General features: G+C 34.9%; 1 protein-coding gene across 4 annotated transcripts in view; it reads left to right on the forward strand.

Moving 5' to 3' along the window:
* LOC114328098 (arginine-glutamic acid dipeptide repeats protein) overlaps window positions 1-26,768 on the forward strand; it is a 220,902-nt gene that overhangs the window by 80,446 nt on the left and 113,688 nt on the right. For all 4 annotated transcript variants that reach the window (XM_028276867.2, XM_050644135.1, XM_028276869.2 and 1 more), the window contains exon 3: window positions 12,263-12,505. In XM_028276867.2, the coding sequence (XP_028132668.2) occupies window positions 12,263-12,505 (243 nt within the window). The remainder of the gene's footprint in view (window positions 1-12,262; window positions 12,506-26,768) is intronic.

A 26,768-nucleotide genomic window follows, 5' to 3' on the forward strand; every position in this document is an offset into this window, starting at 1 on the left:
TTTGAGAACCAAGGTCGATTTCCTGGAAAATTTGGGTTTAGGTAGTAATTATAACCTTTGTTAAAATCTACTCTATGTCGAAGTGCGCTTTTGCTCTGGGGGTGAAAAAAAAACCCCATCTAGGGGATGAAATTTTTCTAATAAAAATAACTATGGATATCGATAGAGTGACCAATTCTGAATAAATTTTGTTCTATAAAATTTTTTGCAAAATTGACACGTTCCAAGTTATATGCGATTGAAACTATGCATTTTTCATTGAAAAAACTCACGTTTTATAACCGTTTTTCATGAATAACTTACAAAAGTTTAATTTTATAGAAAAAATCATTAAGAACAAAATTGTGGCTAATAAAAAAACAAAGAAATTTGCGTCAGAAAGACTTAGGTAAACCCAATAACGACTGAGTTATTGCTCTTTAAAGGATGGTTATTTTCGAAGAACCTCGAAATGGAGAACCTTTAATCTCAAATAACTCGAATGTGGTGCAATGTTTTGGAAAACTTAAGAGACATCTTTTACAGTTCATTAAAATACCTTTCAAATAACCTCCGACAAAAGTTTTTTGCTTAAGAACTGACTGACTTATGACGAAAATTAAGTCGCTCTCTGCTTTTTTCTTCTTGAAATGTAAAAATTAAACCCTCGTCGTTACAATCCTAATGGAAATAAATAGCTTCCCGCTTGAAATTAACTTTATTTAGGTATAATTGATACGATCCATGTGATTCGACCGGTTTGGAGTGCTTAGTTTAGAAAAAATAGTTGATTAAATTGAAAGTGACATTATTATAATTTAAAAATAGTGCATTTTTCTTAAATAAATCTTAAAGTATTCATGATACAAAAACAAGAAAAAAAATTTCAATAAAAGAAATTCTATAATTAATATTTGAAACATTTTTTCATATTATGAACACTTTCAGATTTATTTAAGAAAAATGCACTTTTTTAAATTTAAAATTTAATCAACTATTTTTTCTAAACTAAGCATTCCAAACCGGTCAAATCACATGGATCGTATCAATTATACCTAAATAAAGATAATTGCAAGTGGAAAGCTATTCATTTCTATTAGGATTGTAATGACGAAGGTTTAATTTTTTACATTTCAAAAAGAAAGAAGCAAAGAGTGACTTTATTTTCGTCATAAGTCAGTCAGTTCTTATGCAAAAAATTTTTGTCATAGCTTGTTTGAAAGGTATTTTAATGAGCTTTAAAAGATGTCTGTTAAGTTTTCCCAAAAAATTGCACGAAATTCGAGTTATTTGAGATTAAAGGTTCTCCATTTCGATGTTCTTCGAAAATAACCATCCTTAAAAGAGCAATATCTCAGTCGTTATTGGGTTTACATAGGTCTTTCAGACGCGAATCTCTTTGTTTTTTTATTAGCTACAATTTTGTTCTTAATGGTTTTTTCTACAAAATTAAATTTTTTTAAGTTATTCATAAAAAACGGTTATAAAACGTGAGTTTTGTCAATGAAAAATGCATAATCAATTACTTTTAATGGGAAATAAAACACAATTTTACCAAAAAATGATTTTATTTTATTAACGTTTCGAAGCCCAAATCGGGTTTCGTTGTCAAAATACAATCAAAATACAAAAACAAAAAATCATTTTGTATTTTGACAACGAAACCCGATTTGGGCTTCGAAACGTTAATAAAATAAAATCATTTTTTTGGTAAAATTGTGGCTTATTTTCCATTAAAAGTAATTGATTATAAAAATGCCACAAGAAAATAGCTTCAGAACAACATAAAAAATGCATAGTTTCAATCGCAAATAACATGGAAAGTGTCAATTTTGCAAAAAAAAAAATATAAAACAAAATTTACTCAGAATTGGCCAGTCTATCGATTTCCATAGTCATTTTGATTAAAAATTTTCATCCCCTAGATGGGATTGTTTTCACCCCCCAGTGCAAAAGCGCACTTCTGCATAGGGTGGATTTTGACAAAGGTTATAATTACTACCTAAATCCAAATTTTCAAGGAAATCGACCTTGGTTCTCAAAATTCCACGAGAAAATGACTGTTGATTGGACTAAAAGTACAAAGGACCTTTATGTAAATAGTATGTTGTACACCTAAAGTAATATATTAACAGCATATTTTCATAAAAATACAATCTAAATTCCATGAACTCGAAATAACTATGGTAATTGCTATAAAACTGTATTGTTAATTATTTTTCTTAGCCTTCCATCGTCCATTGTTGGACATAGGCCCCTCCCAACTCCGTCCATCGATCTCTATCCTGAGTTACTTCCTATTTGTTTCGGCTATTTTTTTAATGACATCTATCCTTCTTATCCACATAGCCAGAAAGACCACATTATATTTGTCGTCTAACTTTCTAAGATCTCCAATGTTGTATTGTGGCATTCCAACGTTGGTCTTTTTGTCTAGTAGTGTTGTCTGTCGTTTATTGTTTATTCTACTTCTTTTGGCATCATAACCCTGGATGGTCTTTGTCTGTCTGGCTATGTCCCTCCATCTGGATATCTCGTGTGTATTTCTTCTCCATTGTCTTACGTTAATAGTTTTCAGGTCGTCTTTCATGTCATCCAACCATCTCGTTCTGGGCCATTCTTTTTTTTTTCGCCTTCCTATCGGCTTCCATTGTAATATTTTCTTTGTTATTTTTTTTTGCATCTTCTTGACTCTCGACATGTCCCAGCTATTGTTTATTCTACACTCCTTCATATACCAAATTGTATTATGTTTGGTCTTTGAAACGTTCGAACTACCTGGCACGATCCTGATCTTTACTGTGTGAGTTCCACATCTAACTACCTATTCATCATTAGTCTGTAGAGTTGACTATCTGCTCTTGGCATTGGTATTGTAACCGTCGCTTTATCAGCACGCTACAGTGGAATACGGTTTTTCTTTATTGTTCGTTTCATTTCCGTCGTAGGCTTTCACCAGTTCCAAATTTAAATGTCTTCTTATAGGATGTCCATCCTATACTGAGTTTTCATCCTCCTTCTTGGTTTAATTTCCTGACTGGGATGAATGGTAGAACGAGAACCTACACTAATCGGTCGGAGTGGGCTCACCTGGTTCACAGATGGGTCTAGAACAGATGAGCGGGCAGGTTCTGGAGTGTATGGTGGTGGAGTCGGATTTGAGTCTAGCCAGGCTCTCATGCATCAGTCTTTCAGGCCGAGATCTTTGCGATCCTGGCATGTACTTAAGAGATTACAGATAGGGCTTGCTCAGGCAGGACCATCCCTATCTGCTCTGACAGCCAGGCAGCGCTAAGGGCTTTGGAAGCGCCCAGTATCAGCTCTAAGTTGGTTCTTGAGGGCAAGAGAGCTCTGGATGATGTTGCTTTAACCAACAGGGTTAGGTTGTTATGGGTACCAGGACACACAAGTGTGGAAGGTAACGAACGGGCTGACGCCCTGGCAAGACGTGGCTCATCCTCTCTGCCTGTGGCACCCGAACCTGTGATTGGAGTGCCCTTCAGTACTGGTCGGTGTAGTCTTAAGGAGCTTCTTCTGCGGAGGTTTCAGGACTCCTGGGCCAGTTGTGGAGGTATGAGACAGGCAGGCCAGGATCCACATAGTGGGGCAATCCAAAAGTCTTACAGCCCAACTGCTTCTTCTGGATCGTAGAAGATGCTCCCTGGTGGTCAGTATGCTCACCGGCCACTGTAGACTCCGACGACACCTTCATCTGCTTGGACTGGCGGATGGCTCACGGTGCCGTCTATGTAATAAAGAGGAGGAAACCTCACATGTCCTCTGGGAGTGCCTGGCATTGGTCTATCGGAGGTGGCAGATCCTGGGATCGGCATCTATGCAGCCGAGTCAGGTGAGGGAGTTGTCTTTTAAGAGACTTGTGGCTTTCTGTGAGGCCATAAGGTTTCTGGGGGACTCGCATGGAAGCTCGGTGCAGTCTGGGTCCCATAAACGCCGAAGACCAGGTTCTTATGAACCTGGTCCGTAAGGTAGGGGTGATACAATGGACCCGCCGTAGGAGGTCTAAGTGTCTGAAGGGCTCACAACTGGGCCCTGCCCCGATATACCATATGCCATAACCATAGGATGTCCAGATTATTACTCAATCTTTTATTTTAAATTAATGCACGTCTTTGGATTTTTGGAGATTATCGCACTTTTTATGTTCTTGCTATTGATTAAATTCTTATAGGGTTTTCTACAGATCATATTCACTCTTTGAAATAAGTACATCGTCTGCATAGAATATAATATTATATCCAATACCTCTTGATGATTTCAACCATAATGAAGTTAGACCCGATAATATATCTTATCAATTATTTAAGTAGTTAAGTGCAAATGCCTTTTGTAGATCTATAAAGAATCCAGTGGTCCTGGTGGTTATATTGTAATGATTTTTCCATGATTTGACGACTTGCGACAAAAACTGTATTACAGCATCTTACAGTATATGAAACCTTTTTGTTTATAGTAGTTTAAGCTTTCTAAATAGCTAATGTGGTAGTCTTCTTCTTAATGTGGCTTCTTTCCTGTGGTAGTTGGCGAAATAATCCATTTCTTTTTGTCGTATCCCTTTATAGTAGCATCCATCCAGTGTCGTACCTACCCATTTTTAGTAAAAATCGTAGCAGCTTCTGGTCTTGTCTCTAAGATTGTGGTGTTATTTTTGGTTCATATTTGGCGAAAGAAAATCCAACCGGTCTGACCGACTAAATTAAAGTTATTGATCTGTTTTTGGGAAGTCTATTACTTAAAATAGAGCACTATAACAATAAAAGGTTCCTAAAGTTGTGCTCACTACGGAGAGCAATGGATTGTATCCTCGCTCCGACGCTTGCTCCCCGGTATTTATATTCGTTATATTCGTGAATTCTCGCATTTAAAATAATGTATTTATTTTACATAGCGATCGATAATATAGTTTCGATCGCTATTTAAAATAAATACATTATTTTAAATGCGAGAATTCACGAATATAAATACCAGGGAGCAAGGGTCGGAGCGAGGATACAATCCATTGCTCTCCGTAGTGAGCAAACCCTAATAATACAGAGTACATAGATAAATAATATGAATTTGACCTTAACGGATAAACGATATTGTTGCTTTTCTTCTTCATCATTTTATTTTTAGAATTTTACAGCATGGAGTAAAATATCGGTGTAAACTGGCATGCAATTTTAATTTGGCATTAATTTAAAAAATCTTGGAAAATATGTTACTGTGTTTTTCCTATCTTCTTCATATACATAGCCCGAGAGCTGACTGCACAAAATAATGTACATCAAGACTAATTCAGTTTTTGTATTATAAAATCAATTCTTAGACATTTTTATAATTACATCACAATGAAATAAAATGAAAATACGAGAAACTGCCGTTTTCTAATTTATTGTCTAAATTCTTTTGATCAGTTGTGAAAATTAATAAAAATGTGACATTCGGAAATCTAATACAGTATTTAAAATAATTGTATACGAAATACTGGACATATAAATAATAATAGATAATAATAATAATCTTTATATAGACCTCAAAGTCATCTTGCATCTGGGGACAGCAATTTAGAATCTTTTGGCAATTTCATATAGCGAGATAATTCTACAATGGAGACACTGCTAAAAATGCATTAAACCTAATGTACGTAAAAATACAACTGAACATTTCATATGATTTCAAACTAGGGCGTGACTTCGGTTGACATCGAAACGCTTGTGATCAGGACCCTAAATTGCTGTCCCGAGATGCAGGTCTGTTTCGTTTGACAAATAAACGTCGAGTTGAAATGTCAAATAAATAAATTTTATTTATTAATGTTAATGTAGGTAATGTTAAATGGCAGCTTACTCTTTTTTATGATAATGCTTACTCTTTTTTTATGATAATGCTTACTCTTTTAGATAATGCTCGCATTTGAGCTTGTTTAAAAATAATATTTTAAATAACATATTTTACACGCATAAAATAAAGTAATCAAAAGATTCTGCTAATACACTTTTGATAAACTAATGAGTAAATTTTCCTAGTACTAATTTTAATTCATATGAAACAATTTTTAGATAATTTTGTGCAGTTAAATCTCCGACTATTAAGTTCAGGTAGATTAGTTGGATAATAAAATTAACTGGTCAAGGTGCGGTACACTTTTTTATTAAGGTATTTAATTATAGAACTCAAGCAGTATATTTAATTGAAACATTAAAAAATATTCACATACAGCATGAAACAACATAGAAATATTAACTACGTACGTACTAAAACGTCTTCAGTGGAATGTATGTAGTTGTAATCGCGCGTAAAGCGCGTTTCGTGAGAACGGGGCCTTAGCTCATTCCCCATACCTTCCACGATTTTTGAAAAAATTCACACTCTTTTGTCGTGTAAAATTTGAAGTTTTCAGCATGGAATTGGAATTCGAGATTTGGTAAAATTTCGGGAAAACTTTTACAGGACTATTCGGCAGCAAATATTTCTTGGGGATTTTTTGTCCGGGATTTTTTGTGGGGATATTTTGTCCAAAAAAATTTGTGGGGATTATTTGACCGGGATTTTTTGTGGGGATTTTTTGTCCGGGGATTATTCGTCCGGAGATTTTTTTTCCAGGGATAATTTGTGGGGATTTTTTGTCCGGGTCCCCTTTCCCTGTATTATCAGTCTTAGCATTTCATATCGCTGTCCCCTCATTACGTGTCCCAGATATTGTAACTTTCTTATTTCTATTGTCTTTATTATTTCGTATTCTTTCATTCTTTGCCCATTTCTCGCAATACGTCCATGTTCATTTTCTTCTGGGTCCATGCTATTCTAAGCATCCGTCTGTAACACCACGTTTCAAATGAGTGTAGCTTATTTATGTGTTCTTGCTTCAATGTCCAGCTTTCAAGTCCATATTGCGGTATCGAGAACACGTAGCATCTCAAAGCTTTTACTCTCAGTTTTAATCTAAGGTCTTTGTTGCAGAGAATTGTTTTCATTTTTACAAACGCATTTCTTGCTATTTCTATCCGGGTCCTTATTTATGTTGTTTGTATGTTTGTTTTCTTAGTTATTACCATATATTTGGTCTTTTTTATATTCATTTTCAGTCCATATTCCTCACAGAAACTCTTTGTTTTCTGTAGTAGTAATTGGAGTTGTTCAGCAGAGCTAGTCATAATCACGGTTTCATCTGCGTATCTTATGTTGTTAGTAGATCTTCCGTTAGTTATTATTCCTTCACTTTGAAGCGCGCTGATGCAATGTGAGAGGCTATTATCATATTAATTCCTATCACGTGACAAGTCTTCTTCCTTGAAGTCCGGGACAGCATGAGTGGTCTTCTTTTTCTTGTCTTCTTTGTGTTTTGTATGTCCGAGCATCGAGCTAATTTTACGGAGTTTGGGATTAGGATCGTCTGAGGGTGGGAATTAGTCAAGCGTTGCAGAGCTACTTACACGCTCACACGATTGCCAAAACTGTTGCTGTTTAGGTCTTCTTGTTTTCGTCAGTGGAAGACATTATACCTTATGATCTCTCTCTTTGCCGTCCATGTGATCTAATACTTTGATCTGCGTACAAAGACGGTCGACTTTGCGATAATCAGAGCTGTTATTTTAAAAATGATCCTTTGACATAGGATTATTTCCCCTTACAGGGATTGTACGAATCGTTTTTTTTTTCAGATCTTTTCTGGTTGTAGTGAGTCGAACCTTAGATGTTTGTATAAATATCTTTGGAAGTCAGTTTATAACTATTAGACGTTGAATATGCTCTAGCTCTCGCTGAAAAATTGTAGAAAATTCAGTAAAAATCTTAGATTGAAGTTAACATTAAATCTTCATTTAGATGTCATTTCCGGCTCTTCTGCCATCGTCACACGCTGGGGCTAAATTCAAAATCAAGAGGCCAACTAGGATCGTCTTGTTCCACACTTAAGTGGTTAGCGCAGAAAGGTGCCATGTACTTTGATGGTTATGAACAATAATATAGATATGTTATGAATAATAACAATTTAGTAATATTATCTGTCCTTTGCGCTATACGATTTTATTTAATAATCCGCTTGTTTTTATTTTTGATTTCCGCTAGACATCACACTATATATACCTACATCCTAATACAATGAATAAGTCTAATTAAAATTCAACCTTGTCTTTTATGGTTGTTTTACCAGGTTTTTAAATTATTGTAAAAATTGTTCAGAATTTATTAGAGATGTTTAAGGGGATGGGTATGTAGTTTCGGCTCTAATGCTATTTAAACGGGATTACTTTTTTTCAAATCCTGAGAAAACTAATAAGTATTTTTGAAAAATTTAAACGCAGAATGAAAGATTACGTTCTTACCGAGGGCCAAAAGTCCCTGAAAACTGCTGTAATGTTTATTTTAATAAGTTACAGGGGTGAAAAACTAAGAGAAAATGTAGTGTGATTTTTAATTTCAAATATCTCGTTCAAAAGAAACTTTTTGTTTATTCTAAGGGACTTTCGGCCCTCGATAACAATTTATTCTTTCATTCTGCGTTTAATTTTTTTAAAAATATTTATTAGTTTTTTCAGGATTTGAAAAAAATGGACGTGGTGATATTTTCCAAATCGAACATTCGCCATCGTTGTCATACAACGCACTGTGTCAAATAGAATATGATGACAAGTAGGGCTTAGAATACCGGAATTCTGGAATCCCAAATACCGGGATCCCGGACGATTTTTGTCCGGTATTCGATACCGGTATTTATATTAAAAATACCGGTATTTCGGTACTAGCTTAATTTATAAAAAGTGAATTGATGCACAATAAACTTTCTTCTAAGATATTTTTTGCTATTACAAGAAATTATTTTTGAAGATAAACAACCAATATCATTGTAAAAAATATTTATTAAACACGTTTATTACACATACAAGTCAAGTATAGCGCTTTCTAAAAGCGTGAATGTCGTTAATTTAAGACGAAGGGTTATATCAGCTTCTACAATCAAATTATTAAATCTCGTCTATACAAATACATAAAATGAGTTATATAAAAATTCTTAAGTATTTAAAATTAGACTACTTTATTTTATAAATAAGCCGTAAGATTTATTAATCAGAATTGTTTTTACATTTTCAGATTTATTTTTCATTTTTTTGTGTATTGTGGTGTATAAATTAGGCTCACTTATTTTCTGAATTATTAATAATAATTGAAAATATGTATAAAGCGGTCTAAATACAGAGTAATCCATATAAAATATTTGTCACAGTAAGTTAATCTTTCTATTAATATATTTTAAAGTTAAATTAATTTACAAATAGCAAATTTCATAGTAAAAGTACTATCCTATTATATGCAAAATTTATCCTAGAATCAAATATATAAGTATAGTTTTTCTATTTGCACATTTTTTGTATCTATCTATTCCTACTCTCTGTGTAATGTTAGAAACATCTACTCTTTTCAAAACAAAATTTAATAGGTGTCATATATTATGTAATAACAAGTCGATATAACAACTGTGTGTGTGTTCACAAAGAGGGGATGGCATTAGATAAACTTTTTGCCACAGATATTTGAAGGTTTAAGATTGTGGATAGTATAAAAATATAACTGTGGATAGTATAAATATATCGTGTATATTTTTTATTCATAATACCGGTTTTAATACCGGGATCCCAGTATTTGAAATTTTAAATACCAAATACCGGTATTGAGATTTTGGCTCGGTATTGTAAACCCTAATGAAAAGACAGTGACAATTTTAAATATTTGACATGGCATCGGGAGTATTTTGAGTTGTTGATTAAATAATATTGATAGTGTATTTGATAAATAATTGATTTAAGACGTGAACTTAACAAAAAGTTAATTGTTTGTTATTATGGACGATCCAAGCAGATAATTGACGAGAAGAAAAGAATATTGTTTTGGTTAATTCTCAATTTTGTTGATAACAGATTCAGAGTTAGTATGCACATTGGAAAATGAAATACCGCTCACGGAGCGAACCATGACCGGTGATAAACGTTCTCGTCGGTCGTACATCCACCTAATCTTTACGCAGACACTGCAGATAGGGTTTCTCTCACCGGCCACGGTTCGCTCCGGGAGCTGTATGTCGATGTATAAATTCAAGGAAATTTATGCGTTTATATCGATATACAAAGTCTATCTCACTGACTGACATACTGGCATGATCAGTAGATCAGATCTACTATTTTTTTTCCTACGATGCTAGTAAGAAGTACTATGCAGTATGCAGTACTAGATTTAGTGATGTTGCTATTTCGTTCTACTTAGCAGAATTAATTTGATCTCATCTTTTTTTTTCTTGGTGTATCCCGTTCTTTTTTCTCATGTATTTTGTAGTTTTTTCTAGAGCTTCACGATACGATACAATATCGATACTTTTTAAGTATTGAGTATTGTATTGGTTATGCCAATGAAGTATCGTATCGAGTATCGATATCGGCAATACTTTCTTATAAAAATACCGTATTGATATTGATTTCGATACGATATCGATACAATAATCGATAAAATATCGACATAAAAAGGATTATACATCTGAGCTGTGTAGGCCCTTTATGCCCACTTTTGCATGCTTGGCAAATGGACATTATTCTAAAAATATTACGAATATTGCTTATAACTTTTATGTATATTCTTATAAAGATTGAATATGGCTGAATGCTTCCTTGAAAGTCGACTTTTAATTCTGTATTGTTTAAGAACTACTTTTGAAAATATAGAGAAATCCCCGGAGATTCGGAATAAATCGCAATTCAGTATTTGTTAAAAATTATTTTTGAGTCATCATCATTTACTTCCATAATATTGCCACAAATGCCACATGATATAAACAGTGTAATCATAACAGACATTTACTCACTCTCATGAATTTCAAGTTCATGTACTCAAGTGTAAAATATTATAACAGCTGATGCTTGGGTTGCAGATCACTTATACTTTTATGTAATAAATAATTATGATCTAAATACCTATTCCACAAAATATAATCAAACAACTGTGGCGTTTTATTTTTTTTTTCTCGATATCGATATTTTTAATAATATCGAGGCAAACGTATCGACAATATAAGAGTATTGTATTGATTTCAGATATAATGAGTATCGTATGTATTGTATCGGTATCCTATTGGTTTTCGATACGATATCAATACAATATCGATATTTTTATCGAATATCGTGAAACTTTTTTTCGTGACCCGATCTACCCACTTACGTGCCTTTATTATCAATGTGTCATGCGCAACTTTGGTAACAATTATTGTATTGTGTACATTAGGACACAAGCTGATACTAAAACTGCTGTGATGTTCAGTTGTACTTAAAGGGAGTGTTATATGGTTTGGAATCAACATGCAAAGAATAATAAAAAAATTCAAGGCAAAATATTGAAAAATAAGCCAATGGTGGTAAATTTTTACAGACACCTCCAAAAAATGGATTTTGTGGTGGACATCAGAACTCGTCATTGTATCATGTGAAACAAAAAATTCAAAAAGGTTTTATTAGCTTATGAGTTTCTCGAGGTAATGCTGTCGAGTATTTTTAGTTTTAACGATTTTTGACCTTTTCAAAATAACTAAATTTTGTGTAAAAAAAGGTGAAAATTTACATATTTATTATAGTTAAACAAAAAATAAGCCTAAAACAAAAAATATCTCGACAGCATTACCTCACGAAATGTCATAAAGAAAATTTTCAGGTCTATTGGTCAAGCAGTTTGTGAGTTACAATGTCCCACCGCCTTTGAAAAGATTAGTTTTGAGAAAAACACTTTTAAAGTTTTTCCTCTGTCAATTTGTCTTGTTGTTTCTATGTCAAATCGTAAAGTGATGCAAACTGGAATATGCTTTTGAATCGCGGATAATCTACAAAAGAGAAGGGTTGAACGTTTCTCACTGCGCTCAAGCGGGTCAACGCGAAGTTGCTGCATAGTAAAGGGATATTCAACATGCTGTACTTCCGGTAATTTTGCTCCGATCAATCTGAAATTGTCAGAGAGTGTTCTTGAGGTTATGTACTGTCATTTAATATAATAAAGAAACCGAAAATTTCAGAATTTTTAAAATACCCCTCCTTTAAATTGTGTATTGATGTAAAAGATAACATGAAAATTTTTTAATTATGTGTCATCTAATTATTGACAAAAATTAAGTAGGTGAAACGTTTGAGTATTAGTATGTTTTCGTTTGCTGTTAACATTTTTTGTCTTTCAATACTACTGAAAAGTGTACCAAACCTTACCAGCCTTCAACGCTTCATTTTATGATTGATTCTAATACTCCCGACAACTGTAGGCTCTTCTACCAGAATACCGACCGGGTGTTCCGCCAGAACAACTTTCTCCTGACCCAGAACAAACCAGAGTTAGGGAAGAGCAGCGATGGGTGCCAGCCATGACTCTGGATGCTGATCTGCTCATGTATTTACGAGCTGCACGGTCCATGGCTGCCTTTGCTGGCATGTGTGATGGAGGGTGTCCTGAGGATGGAGCCAATGCTGCGTCGAGAGATGATACTACTATTAATGCTTTGGATGTGGTACGTACAACAAATGTTTACTGTTATTTTACAGAATAATTTTAGGTATTAAAAATGGAAATTGCTGTGCTAAATACGAGGGTCTTTTTAGTTTTGCATATAGCTATAAAGACAAAAAATATTTATAGACTTAAAGTACTTTATTGTTATTTAAAATATGTCCCGCCAAGATCGATACACTTTTGCATACGCTCAAACCAATTGGTAAAACAGTCATTCCAGTCTTCAGTTGACACCTGCAAGATCGCTGTTTTAAAGGCATCGATGTAGTGATGTTGAGAAAGTAACTATTCGTTACAAAGTACTCGTTACTTACGAATACCGAAAGTAACGATTACTATACAGAGAGGCAAATCGTTACTTTGGTTACTACGATTACTTCGTGCCAATCGTATCAGAGCTAGTAACGACTATTGTATCTACTTTGATTACTCTGATTACTTCGTTACTTCATACCAATCGTATTAGAGCGAGTAACGACTATTGTATCTACTTTGATTACTCTGATTACTTCGTACCAATCGTAACAGAGCGAGTAACGACTATTGTATCTACTTTGATTACTTTGATTACTCTGATTACTTCGTACTTCGTAAAGGTCGTGATTATATCCGAATACCTATACAAAATACCTACAGTCGGAAAAATGAAAGAATACCCATGAACGAACATATAAAACACGCTGTACTTTCCTGTCACCGTGTCACAAAGAAAATTGTCCAGTGCAAGTACATGTAACAATAATTATTACATGTACTTGCGCTGGCCAATTTATTGTGTGACACGGTGACAGAAAAATACAGCGTGTTTTATATGTTCGTTCATGGGTATTCTTTCATTTTTCCTACTGTACCTACTGAGAAATGTGATTCTCGATTTGATTCCCGGTACTCAAATGCAAAAGTAACAAAAGTAATCATAGTAATCAAATCATTTTTATGCCTTAAACAGATTGGTGAAGGTCGTTGTTATATCGGATTACCTATACAAACCTACCTACTGAGAAATACGATTCTCGATATGATTACCGGTACTCAAATACAAAAGTAATAGTAATCAAATCATTTTTATCCCTTAAACAGATGGGTGAAGGTCGTTGTTATATCGGAATACCTATACAAAATACCTACCTACTGAGAAATACGATTCTCGATATGATTACCGGTACTCAAATACAAAAGTAATCATAGTAATCAAAGTAACAAATACTGTAAATCAGGGGTCGGCAACATGCGGCCCTTTGAAACTTTTTGCGCGGCCCGTCAATGCACTAATGTAATTTTAGGAAAAATCAAGAAACTTATGAAAAATAATAAATTAAAGACAGAAAGACAACACACTCTTAAGGACAACAGTTGCATGGACCGAAATTCACTAAACTATAAGGAACTTAATAAGGCAATAAAAAAAAAGGATAAGACAAGACATCAGGGACTAAAATACCGAACAAATCGAAAATATTATAGGGAAAATCAAGAGTATGAAAGTGTTAAAATCTCTGAATAGGAAAGACCGACAACAAATACACCTGATAACAGATATAAATGGAATCACTATAAATGACAAAAATAATTTAATAAATATTATTGAATACAGTCAAACCCGCTTATTAGAATACTTATTAGAATACCTCTTAAAGGAATATCCCGGTTTAAGGAATATAAATTTGCGGTCCGGAAACGTTTCTACTAGCGACCAATGATCGGTTATTAGAATATACCGGTTATAGGAATACTTTTGATTGGCACGAAGGCTATTCCAATAAGCGGGTTCGACTGTATTACTATTTATACAGAATTATACTCGTTCAACGACCAACGTAGAAAAACCAGAAAACCGCGGTATGGAAATATTAATATAACGAGGACGTTATAGATGCCTTAAAATAGATGAAAGATGAATATAGATTAAGATCAACGCAGAGGTCCATCGAACAAGCTATGTTAGGACTAAGCTGAAAGGACATAAACGAAAATAAGGACGTGTGACGCAGGACAAAGGTGGAAGATGCAATTGGAAAAATTGCGCAAATAAAATGGAACTGGCCATGACAAAGCAATGAAATGTGGACGCGAAACATTATACATTGGAGACCACACGAGCCCGGTCATACTAAAGCAAAACCACAAAAACGATGGCTAGACGACGTCAAAGCAAAAATGGGTAGATACTGGCACTAAATAGCACAAAACAGAGAGAAGTGAAGAACTCATGGGGAGACCTTTGTCCAGGGATGGATGCAAACAGACTGAAGAAGAAGACTATTTAAGCTACATTTGAATATGCGGCCCGCATAAAAAATTTTATTTTGAACATGGCCCGCCATCCGAAAAAGGCCGACCCCTGCTGTAAATGATTACTTTATACAAAATACCTAGCTACTGAGAAATACGATTCTCGATAATATGATTACCGGTACTCAGATACAAAAGTAATCATAGTAATCAAAGTAACGAATACTGTAAATGATTACATTATAAAAAAGTAACGATTTGTAACGAATACTCGAAAGTAACTATAATCAACATCACTACATCGATGGCTTCTTCTGGGGACTGGAATCGCTGGCCACGTATTGAATTCTTGATTTTGCGAACGTGAAGAAGTCGTTGGGACTTAGGTCGGGGCTATACGGTGGATTGTCGTATTTCATTTGTCGCAATTGTCGGGAAAACTCTATCGTCTTTTGGGCGGTGTAAGCACTTGCATTGTCCTGATGTAGGATGATTCGTTGTTGTGTGTTGATAACAAACGGTTATATACCAAGCAGAAGTAACCGTTCTTCCATCTTCTAAAGCAATTGTTGCCACATGACCAGATTTTGACACAAAAGTTGCGGCCATTTTCTGTGACACACTTCGAGAACCGATCACTTTTGTTGGTTTTCCCTCACCGTGAAACATCCACACAGTGGATTCGCGTTTATTGTCCGGTTCGTAGGAGTAAATCCAAGATTCATCGCCACTAACAATACTATAACGTTTTTTGAGCTTCCTTTGTTGAACCGTTCCAATGTTTTTCGACACCAATTGACACGAATCGCTTTTTGCTCTTTTGTGAGCAAATGAGGGATCCAACGGGAAACCAACTTCGTAACACCCAGTTCTTCATGTAGGATCTTTTGGATCGAGGTCTTTAAAATGCCCAAATATACCTCTATCTCCCTGTATGTTACACGGCGGTCATCCTTAATTAGCTGACGAACCGCATCATTTTTTTGCAGGACTGCTGTTTTGGGTGGACCTGGATTCGTCGCTGAACTGGAGCGACCCCGTTGAAATTCGCGATAGCAGCGGGAAATAGTTGACTGGTGTGATGCTTCATTCCCAAACACAAAAACCATTTCAGCGTGACATTGCTGTTGGGATAATCCTCTCCGAAAATAGTAAAAAATTATTTCTCGAAAATGTTCTCGGCCAAGATCCATTTTTCGACCGACTTACTAATTTCAAAAATTCAATGTATCTACACGACTTGTATCACAATGAAACTCTCGATTTATGTCAACAAAAGATTGAGGTTACATATCTCGGAAGATTTTATTGTGGCGCCCTCTAAGCGGCTATATGCAAAACTAAAAAGACAAACCTCGTAATACAAATCAAATATGACAATTTATTGGATTTAAAAATCGTTTATATTATATCATACCTAAGGGAGTAATTAGAGGTCTTTGAAGACCTCTATACCAGCCAAAGGTCACAAGACAATTTCCCGACACGAGTAGGGACTCTCATAAATCAGGGATCTGAAGTACTTTTACCCATTACAGTGTCAGAAATAAGAGCAGCTTTAAAGGAAATGAAGAACCATCGATCGCCTGGTGATGATGGACTCGTTATCGAGGCAATACAACCAGGTGGCGAAATTCTATTAAAATCAGTAAGCGAACTGTTTAATAAATACTTACATGTGGGTACGATTCCAAAAGACTGGAACAATGCAGTGATGGTATTGGTACACAAAAAAGATCTTCTCTTCTTCTTCTTCTTCTTCTTCTTCTTCTTCTTCTTCTTCTTCTTCTTCTTCTTCTTCTTCTTCTTCTTCTTCTTCTTCTTTTTGTATAGACATGACTCTGTCTGTTTTTTCAATGTGCCTCTAGTAAGTTGTTGTTCCATCGTTTTCGTGGTCTTCCCACTGATCGTCTTCCTATTATGGAACCGTCTCTCGCTGTCCTGACTACCCTATTTGTTGTCATTCGGCTTATGTGGTCATTCCATTCTATTCTTCTGTTTCTTACCCAGTTATTAATGTTATCCACCTTGCATCTCCGTCGTATGTCTGTACTTCTAGCTCTGTCCCATAGAGTCTTACCATCGATTTTTCGAAGGGTTTTCATCTCCGCTGTTTCGAGCAATATTTTTGTCCTGTCTGTGTCGGGTCGTGTTTCTGCCGCGTATGTCATTATTTGTCTGATGACTGTTTTGTAAATTCTGTCTTTCATTTCTTTTCCGATATTTTTATTTCTCCATATTGTGTCATTCAGGTACCTGCGGCTCTGTTGCTCTATTCACTTGATCTTCCACTTCTGTTTCGAGCCTTCCGTAGCTAGATAGTGTGATGCCTAGGTATTTAAACTCCATCACTTGTTCTATTATCTGACCTTCCAGCTCCAATTTACATCTTATTGGATCTGCTGTTATAACCATGCATTTTGTCTTTTTTGAGGAAATTAACATGTTAAATTTTCTGGCGATTATGTTGAATTGGTGCAGCATACGTTGTAAATCATCTTCACTTTGAGAGATTAGTATTGCATCGTCTGCATAGCAGATTATTTTTAGTTGTTTTTCTTCCATTTGGTATCCTTTTTTAGTTCTTACTTTTTTTATTATTTCGTCCATGATCAGGTTGAACAATAAAGGACTCAAGGAATCCCCCTGTCTTATCCCATTGCCGGCTTCAATTGGCTCAGTTAGTTCATCTTCCACTTTTACTTTTATTGTGTTGTTCTGGTAGATGTTTTCTATCGTTTTAATTATTCCCACAGGTACCTCTCTCGAGTATAACAAGTGGATAACGTCCTTTAATGTGACCCTGTCAAATGCTTTCTTAAGGTCCACGAAACATAAATATGCCGGTTTGTTGTATTCCAACGATTTCTCTTGAACTTGCCTCATTATAAATATAGCGTCAGTGCATGGCCTTCCCGACCTAAAACCTTGGTGTTCTTCTGCTAATGTTATAATTTCATTCAATTTGTTTGTTATCACTTTTGTTGTTAAATAGTTGTTTAGTTAGAACTTGTCCTCCGTACTTGTAGGAGTTCGTTCGATATTCTGTCCTCTCCTGGAGATTTTCTATTTTTTAATTTTCTTAATGCTTCGTTTGTCTTAACTTCAGGTGTTGGTGGTTCATTATCGTCGCGTTTAGCAAATAGAGATCGGAACTAGTCTACCCATGTTTCCTTCTGAATATGTTTCGCTTTTATTAATTCGGTTATCTCCTTTCTTTGCTCTCTGATCATTCTCCATACTTCTTTTTGTGTTCCGTAGAAGTCGTGTTCCATCTGTTTTTAGAAACTCTGCCAGTGCTCCCTTTTTATCTGCCTCACTAAAGTATTCGTTTCGTTTCTGATTCGTTTGTAGTGATTGTATGCCTGTTGTGTTTGTTTTGTTCTGTATTGTAAAACGGCTTTCTTCTTTTGTTCGCATTTTGTTAACTTCTTCTCTAAACCACGGGGTTTTCTCCTTTAATATGTGAGTATTCGTTACTTTTCTCTCTTCCAAGTGATTCTGTTGCAGCGTCGATTATGTTATCTTTGAGTTTTTGCCATCTTTCATCGATGTTATCGTTTTCTAATATTCCATTCTCAGCAATCTTCTTTGATATTCTTTTCCTGTAGAAGTATTCCGTGGATTCCGTATGTAGTCGTTCGACTTTGATTTTTGTTTGTGTTGGTGCTGCCCTCTTAGGTGTGAAATATTTCATAATGATTCCTATTTTACATAATACTAGGCTATGGTCGCTACCTACATCTGCTGAGTTGAGGCGTCTTACGTCGATTATTTTTGATGGATGTATATTTCTGCAGGTTACAACATAATCTATCATAGATCTTTGTCCACGGGTGTTATTGAATGTATATTTGTGTTGGTCTTTGTGGTCAAAAAATGTGTTGTTTATTCTAAGTTCGTTATTTGTGCAGAAGTTTATCATCAGTTCTCCATTTTCGTTTTTAACATTTTCATTGTGTTTTTGCTTAATTCCGGGTATTACTTGGTTACCTATTCGAGCGTTAAAATCCCCCAGTATTATCATCTTTCCTCTTAACTTGATCTACTACTTGTTGTAATTCGTCATAAAAGATTTCCCTTGTTGTTTGAGGCTTGTTATTTTCTGGGCCGTATACTCCGATGCTGTTCAGGTCTTCCTTTTTCATTCTAATTTTTGCTGTGGCAATTCTTTCCGATATATATTGACACTCTTTTATGTGATTTTGGTATATTAGTAAGGCTACACTTTCTTTGGCCCTGTTTTCTTTTGCTACTCCACTGTAGATTAGTATATATTCGCCTAATCTTGATTGTCCTTTTCCTTTCTTTTTTGTTTCCTGTAGAGCGCATATATCTATTTGTTTCTCTTTTAATACTTGGGTGATTTCTTGATCTCTAGTGTTGAGTGATCTGATGTTCCATGTGGTAATGAGATCAAAATAAGCAGAGATAATGAATCACATAAAATACAGAGGCGAATAGGCCTGACTTGGGCATCATTTGGCAAACTAAGCCATATCTAAAAAGGATCTTCAATTCCCATGTGTCTCAAACGAAAGGTTTATAAAGTGAGGACGTTTGAGTTGGAATAAATTCGTTATCTCGAGAACGAGCGAATTTGGAGAAAAATCCTGAGACAGGTCGATTTTTGTTTTTAAATTATGACTTTTTGGTATATATATATCATACTATTGACGTCATCCATCTGCACGGGATGACGTAATCAATTATTTTTTTAAATGAGAGTAGGTAGGGGTTGTGTGATAGCTCGTTTGAAATATTTAATTCTCTATCCAATAATATAAACATTAACACAATTATTTATACAAGGTGTACAAAAAACATTTTTTTAATTAAATTAATTTACACAAAAATAAGAATGTAAGTAATTTATTTAATTCAAAATACGTTTTACTTCTGTCAGGAAAATAGGTAATGTTTATTTCACAAATAAACATTGCTTTTCACTTAAATTAAATGTTTAAAGTGCCAACAAGCGGTTGGGTGGCAGTTTTAACATTGAATTTAAGCGAAAAACAATGTTTATTTGTTAAATAAACATTTCTTTCTGTTTTCTGACAGCACTCAAATGTATTTTGAAATAAATGGATTGCATACATTCTTCTTTTTTCTCAATAAATTTAATTAAAAAAAATTATTTTTGGACACCCTGTATAAACAATTATGTTAACGTTTATATTACTGAATAGAGAATTAATAAACCTCACATTCTTCTTTTTTCTCAATAAATTTAATTAAAAAAAATTATTTTTGGACACCCTGTATAAACAATTATGTTAACGTTTATATTACTGAATAGAGAATTAATAAACCTTTTAAATGAGCGATCACATGACCCCTACTCTCATTTAAAAAAATCATCAATTACGTCTTCACGCCCAGATGGATGACATCACTAGTCCACAGAGAACGACAGTTCTCACCAGTGGCGCACAACACCCCTACAAGCGACACTATATATACACGAAATTTTCGATTTTCTAAACCTGACTGAATTGAAAATTGGGCCAAATCCCATCTTAAAGTTTAGGAAAAGACTCGTCCATCCATATGTTACCTCTCCATTTTGGTCCAAGGGTGTGGATTTTACGGCCCTTCCCATTTAAAGCCTGTTTTTCGTTCTCGTCCCCAAAACTCCCAAAAATTTCAAAAATTTAAGCCCGACCTTTGCGGCTTCTGATAGCACAGATCATTACCTTTCCAACGCATGTTTAATTTTGAAAATCGGTTATACCATTCAAAAGTTATCGAGCTCAGAAATATGACTCAATTTTTATTTAAAAAATGGAAAATGTTTGTGGATATGTATGTATGTACAGTCGGAAAAATGAAAGAATACCCATGAACGAACATATAAAACACGCTTTATTTTCCTGTCACCGTGTCACAAATAAAATTGTCCAGTGCAAGTACATGTAACAATAATTATTACATGTACTTGTGCTGGCCAATTTTTTGTGTGACACGGTGACAGGAAAATACAGCGTGTTTTATATGTTCGTTCATGGGTATTCTTTCATTTTTCCTACTGTATGTATGTGTGTGGAAAAGTTACACCGATCTGAATTTTTTTTCTGTGTTTCAAGAAGGTGTGAGGGCCGATTCAGAACCGGTCTAATTTTTGACTTCTGACTACCCGTAAGCCAGCTAGAGGATTAGGTAGATACAAAATAGCATATTTTTTGGGCGTATATATCTTAGGTTCAAGGAAAGACAGGAAAACCGCAAATACACCAAATCAATAGGGTTGAGTTAAGCTTTCAAGTGGCGCCTAAGCGATCAAGCTGAGACATACACACTGCTCGCCATAGCCAAAAAACTGAAAAATTAAACTTTTAAAATTTTGGTTTTTCAACAATTACTCAAAATTTCAACCTACGAATTGCACCAATAACTGAGCGTTTGTAGAAGGACTCAGGACGCGTCTAACGGTGTATACCTCATATCTGGGAAAATTCGAATTTTTAAGTTATAGGCTTCATAAGTATAATCAAATCTATTTCTTACGGGAAAAACGGTTTTTCAAGCTCAATAATTCCTTTAATACGTTCAGTTATCATACTCGATCTTGGATGTTGGTCAGATACTACTTGTCAATACGTTTCAAATTCATGTTTAGTGATCAACATCAGGTAAACCGTTCAGAAGTTATAGAGCTCCAAAAGTATAATTAGTCCAGGAACTGAAATTTTTCACTTCGCAATTTTTACAGAATGGATAGATTTGCTTGAAAATTTGACAATAAGTAGTGGATAGTCCAAGTATCAAAATCTATATGATGCCGAAAGACGCTTTTACCATGGGGTTGTTGCCACCTCATCTCGAGGGTGGAAATTTTTTATTATATTTTGACCGCAAATGCTGGTAAAAATATTAATTATAAGCAAAAAATGTTCATTATACATTTTTTTGATAAAATTAATAGTTTTCTATTTATTGGTTATCGAAGCTGTTAGTTTTATATCGAAAAAATTACCAGAGAACGGCAGTTCTCGCCAGTGGCGCAGAAATACGCCTCCCTACACGCGACACTATTATATACACGAAATTTTCAATTTTCTAAATCTGACTGAATTGAAAATTGTGCCAACTCCCATCTTCAAGTTCAGAAAAAGACTCACCCATTCATATGTCAACCATCCATTTTGGTCCAAGGGTGTCGATTTTACGGCCCTTCCTATTTAGGTCTGTTTTTCGTTCTGGCCCCCAAAACTCCCAAAAACTTCAAAAATTTAAGTCCGACCTTTGCGGCTTCTAACAGTACTGATCATTACCTTTCCAACGCATGTCTAATTTTGAAAATCGGTTATACCATTCAAAAGTTATAGAGCTTAGAAATGTGACTTAATTTTTATTTAAAAAAGGGAAAATGTTTGTGGATATATATGTATGTGTGTTTCAAAGTTAAACCGATTTGATATTTTTCCTCTGTGTTTGAAGAGGGGGTCAGGGCCGATTTAGAACCGGTGTAGTTTGTGACTTTTGACCACCCATAAGCCAGCTATAGGACTTGGTAGGTACAAAACGGCATATGTTTTGGGGGTATATATATTCGGATCAAGAAGAGCCAGGAGAACCGCAAATACATCAAATTAATAGTGTTTAAGCTTTCAAATGGTGTCTAAGCCGTCAGAATCAGACATACACACGGCTCAGTATAGCCGAAAAACTGAAAAACTAAACTTTGAAAATTTTGGTTTTTCGACAATTACTCAACATTTCAACCTACAAATTGCGCCAATAACTTAGCGTTTATAGAAGTACACCAGACGAATTTAACGGTGTATACCTCATATCCCGGAAAATTTGAATTTTTTAGGTTATAGGCTTCATAAGTATGATAAAGTCTATTTCCTGTGGGAAAAACGGTTTCTCAAGCTCAATAATTCCTGTAGTAGCTTCAATTTTCATACTTGACCTTAGATCCATCAGATACTACTGGTCAATACGTTTCAAACTCATGTTTACTGATCAAAATCGGTTAAGCCGTTTAGAAGTTTTTAAGCTACAAAAGTATAATCCAATTTACGATTATTCCCGAAATGGTTTATGTAGTTGTAGTGGTTACGACGCTAAATTTGATCTGGCAACGGGCAATCCGACTTCATTTACCGGCCATCTCAATTTTTTTTCAATCTATTTCGAATAAAAAAAAATCTAGTGTACATTCGATGGACACTAGATCATTTGGGAGATAATGCAACAAAGGTGACCATTTATAAAGCTTGACGTGTAATAGAGGAACATTGCATTCAACTTCATACATTTAATTTATAAATAACTTTGAAAAACTCCTGATACAAGAATAAAAAACCGCTAAACGCCGTAAAAATGAGTGGCGCATAAAATATTCCAGCTACAAAAGATCTGATATGAATATTACGTGGCGCGAAAATGGATTTTCATTTGATGCAAAACAAAATTCTAGTTTTATTTTAAAAGATTTTTCCATAATATTTGCTAAATTTGAAGTAAACGCGCCACAAAAGAGTTTCAAAATTCAAACTGTATCAAAGTTACTCTTTTGTGGCGCGTTTACTTCAAATTTAGCAAATATTATGGAAAAATCTTTTAAAATAAAACTAGAATTTTGTTTTGCATCAAATGAAAATCCATTTTCGCGCCACGTAATATTCATATCAGATCTTTTGTAGCTGGAATATTTTATGCGCCACTCATTTTTACGGCGTTTAGCGGTTTTTTATTCTTGTATGATATATACGCCAAAAAGTCATAATTTAAAAACAAAAATCGACCTTTCTCAGAATTTCTCTCCAAATTCGCCTCTTCTCGAGATAATGAATTTATTTCAACTCAAACGTCCTCACTGTATAACCAATGTGTTTTGCCTAGACACACTTTAACACTGACGCAAAAATCCGCCAATAAACTCAAGAGTTACACAACGAGCCATGAAACGTGCAATGCTGAACGTGAGCCTTCGAGATCACATAACAAACCAACAAATCAGGCAACGATCAGGAGTTCAAGATATCATCAAAAGAGCTACGACGCTTAAGTGGAACTGGGCAGGACACTTAGCTAGAACACAAGATCGACTGTTGACAAGACGAATCATGGTCCAGAAACTACAACAGAAGCCGAGGACGACCACCGACTAAATGGACCGACGATCGACGATGACGATATAAAAAGAGTAGCGGGAAACTGGCTACAAGCGCCCTAGTGTAGAGAATACTGGAAAGAACTGTGGGAGGCCTTTGTCTAGCAGTGGACGGGATTGGCTGATTGATGATGATGAAGGGAGTAATTAAACTCGACGTAGATATGAAATCTCTAAATATTTCTATATTATATTCTCTCATTATCTTTAATCTCATTTATAGTCTTTTGAATTATATGAAATGGTTGAACCATAGTATGTATGTATGTATCGGTTTTAGAACGTCTTTCGACGTTGTCCGATGCCTAACTTCCACGTCCTTCTATCATCCCATTGGCCATCTCTAAGATCCCTTGTACTCATTGCTTTGGTTACCCCTTCTTTCCATGTCTTTTTGGGTCTTCCTCGTTTTTTGCGGTTTGGTGGTACCCACTGCATGATCTTTTTGGGCAATCTTGTGTCTTCCATTCTTTGAACATGACCATACCAAATCAACTGTTTCCTCTCAACGTCTGTTGTTAAGTAACCATCTATTCCAATTCGTCGTCTTACTTCCTCATTTCGAACTCTTTCCCTACGGGATATACCTAACGATCTTCTAAACACATCCATTTCTACAACTTCTAATTTTTTCCTGTTGTTCTCGGTTATTCTCCAAGTTTCTGCTCCGTAAAGTAGGCTGCTTTTAGTAAGTGTTTCATAGATATTGTATTTTCGCTGTATTCCTATTTCGGAGCTCCAAAGTATTCCATTTAGACAGCCAATTGTTCTTCTAGCTTGTGTTACCCTTTTCTTTATTTCCTCATCGTCTTTTCCCGTTCTATCGAAGATTACTCCCAGGTAAGTGTCTTCACTACAGGATGTGATTTGTTCATTATCCTCTAGTTCGATATTGGATAGCTCAGCTCCTATGGGTAGGTATTTAGTTTTTTCCACATTAATTTCCAAGCCCCACTGTTCATATTCCTCCTTTAGTTTTCTTGCCATATACTGTAGGTCGTCTTTATCATTAGCTATGATGACTTGGTCATCAGCAAATTGTAAGGTATATAAACAAACCTCTCCGAGGTCTATACCCATACCGTGGCATTTACGTTTCCACTGGTTTAGGGCTTTTGCAACATATATCTTGAACAAAGTTGGTGAAATACAGCAGCCCTGGCGCAGATCCTTGTTAACTATGAACTTTTTAGATAGTCTGTTGCCAATTTTTACTTGTGATGTAGAATTTTCATATAGATTTTTTAAGGCTTTGACTAGAGTGTAGCTGATGTTAGTTTCTTGTAGTGATTTCCACAATTTAGTCACAGGAACGCTGTCGTATGCTTTACGGAGGTCAACAAACATGAGATGGGTCTCTTGATTGGTTGCTGATTTTTTTTCAATTAATTGTTTTAGGCAGAAGACATTATCTGTGCAAGTCCTTCCAGCGCGGAAGCCAGCCTGTTCTTCTTCTTCTTGTTCCCTATACTCCATCTCAATGAGATTTCTAAGAATACGCCCGTACACCCCGCTTAGTGTACTAGTTACCGATATTCCTCTGTAATTAGAGCAATCCAACTTATTTCCTTTTTTATGAATGGAAGAAATATAAGCTACTTTCCATAAACTGGGTGGTGTGACACCGTTTATATATTTGTTCATACACCAAGTAAGTGCTTGAAAGAGTTTATCTGTGCCACATTTTATTAATTCGGCATTAATTTAATATTTTCTGGTCCTGGAGCTCTACCATTTTTTAGTTCATTTACAGCTTTCTTCACCATATCAACTCCCACTACTATCTCTTCGCCTTCAACGAATACTTCTGTTGGTGATTGGGTGGTATATTCGGCTCTACTTTCTGTTAGCAAGCTCTCGTAGTATTCTTTCCATTTTTCTGTTGATATTTGAACCATAGTTCCCACGCAATAAGGAAATATGATGATAAGGCATTACGAGCATTAGTCGATGAAAATTGTGATATTATGCATATAATTGAATAATGCAGATATCGACAAAATTGCATATATAAGTATATAGTATGTAATTACTTTTTTTGTGATAAGGAAAATTAGCTATACTCACGTTTAAAACGTTAAAATATTATTTAGTTAGGAATAAGCCACAATTTTACTTTAAAATTAAGTTTATTTGACTTTGCGAGTTTCACCTCGGAAATCATTCTTGAAAGATCACACCTATTTTTTTTTAAATAAACCGCACACATGGGTGTCAGATACCCAATGATTTTTTGTGAAGAAATAAAAAGAAAAGTAAATATTTTATGATTTCCAGAGACTCTCTGATCACTATTGAATACATAAGAATAATTAAATCAATAATTTTATTTTCTCTTAATTGTAGTAACACAAAAGAAAAAAAAATATTAGAAATACCTAAAAGTAATTAAAAAACATTTTCTAAAAAACCGGAAACATAATTCAAAATATTTTAATTTAATTTAACAACAAAATGGTCTTTCTAACTAAAATGTAACACCTTTTGATTATAGAACTAATATTCATTCTTAGCCAGGTATTTCAGTTTCACTCATTTTAGTAACTACATTCATAAGACAGTGTGGCTCTATGCTCCATGCATTATGCTTTATAGCAAGCCGAGCATGCACGCTTTGCTTTTCCATCTTTGCCTTTGCAGAAATAACACCTAGTTTTCTTTACTAAATTTGTGGGATGTTGTGTTGTTAGGTCATTAACTTGAACGCACACTTGATCGCAAACCTCACACATGGCTGCTACATACCCTATCCTGTATTCAATAAATTTTCGTGATTGGAAATATCGCTCAAATGAGACTGCAACTACACACCCGTCCTTGGCAGACTAGAGACTGAATTTACATAAAGCAGCATTACCATTGAAATGCAGCTGCGCAAGCTACATGCAGTTAAGTGTCGCGA

This window comes from Diabrotica virgifera, chromosome 2 (genome assembly GCF_917563875.1).
Source record: "Diabrotica virgifera virgifera chromosome 2, PGI_DIABVI_V3a".
NCBI lineage: Eukaryota > Metazoa > Arthropoda > Insecta > Coleoptera > Chrysomelidae > Diabrotica > Diabrotica virgifera.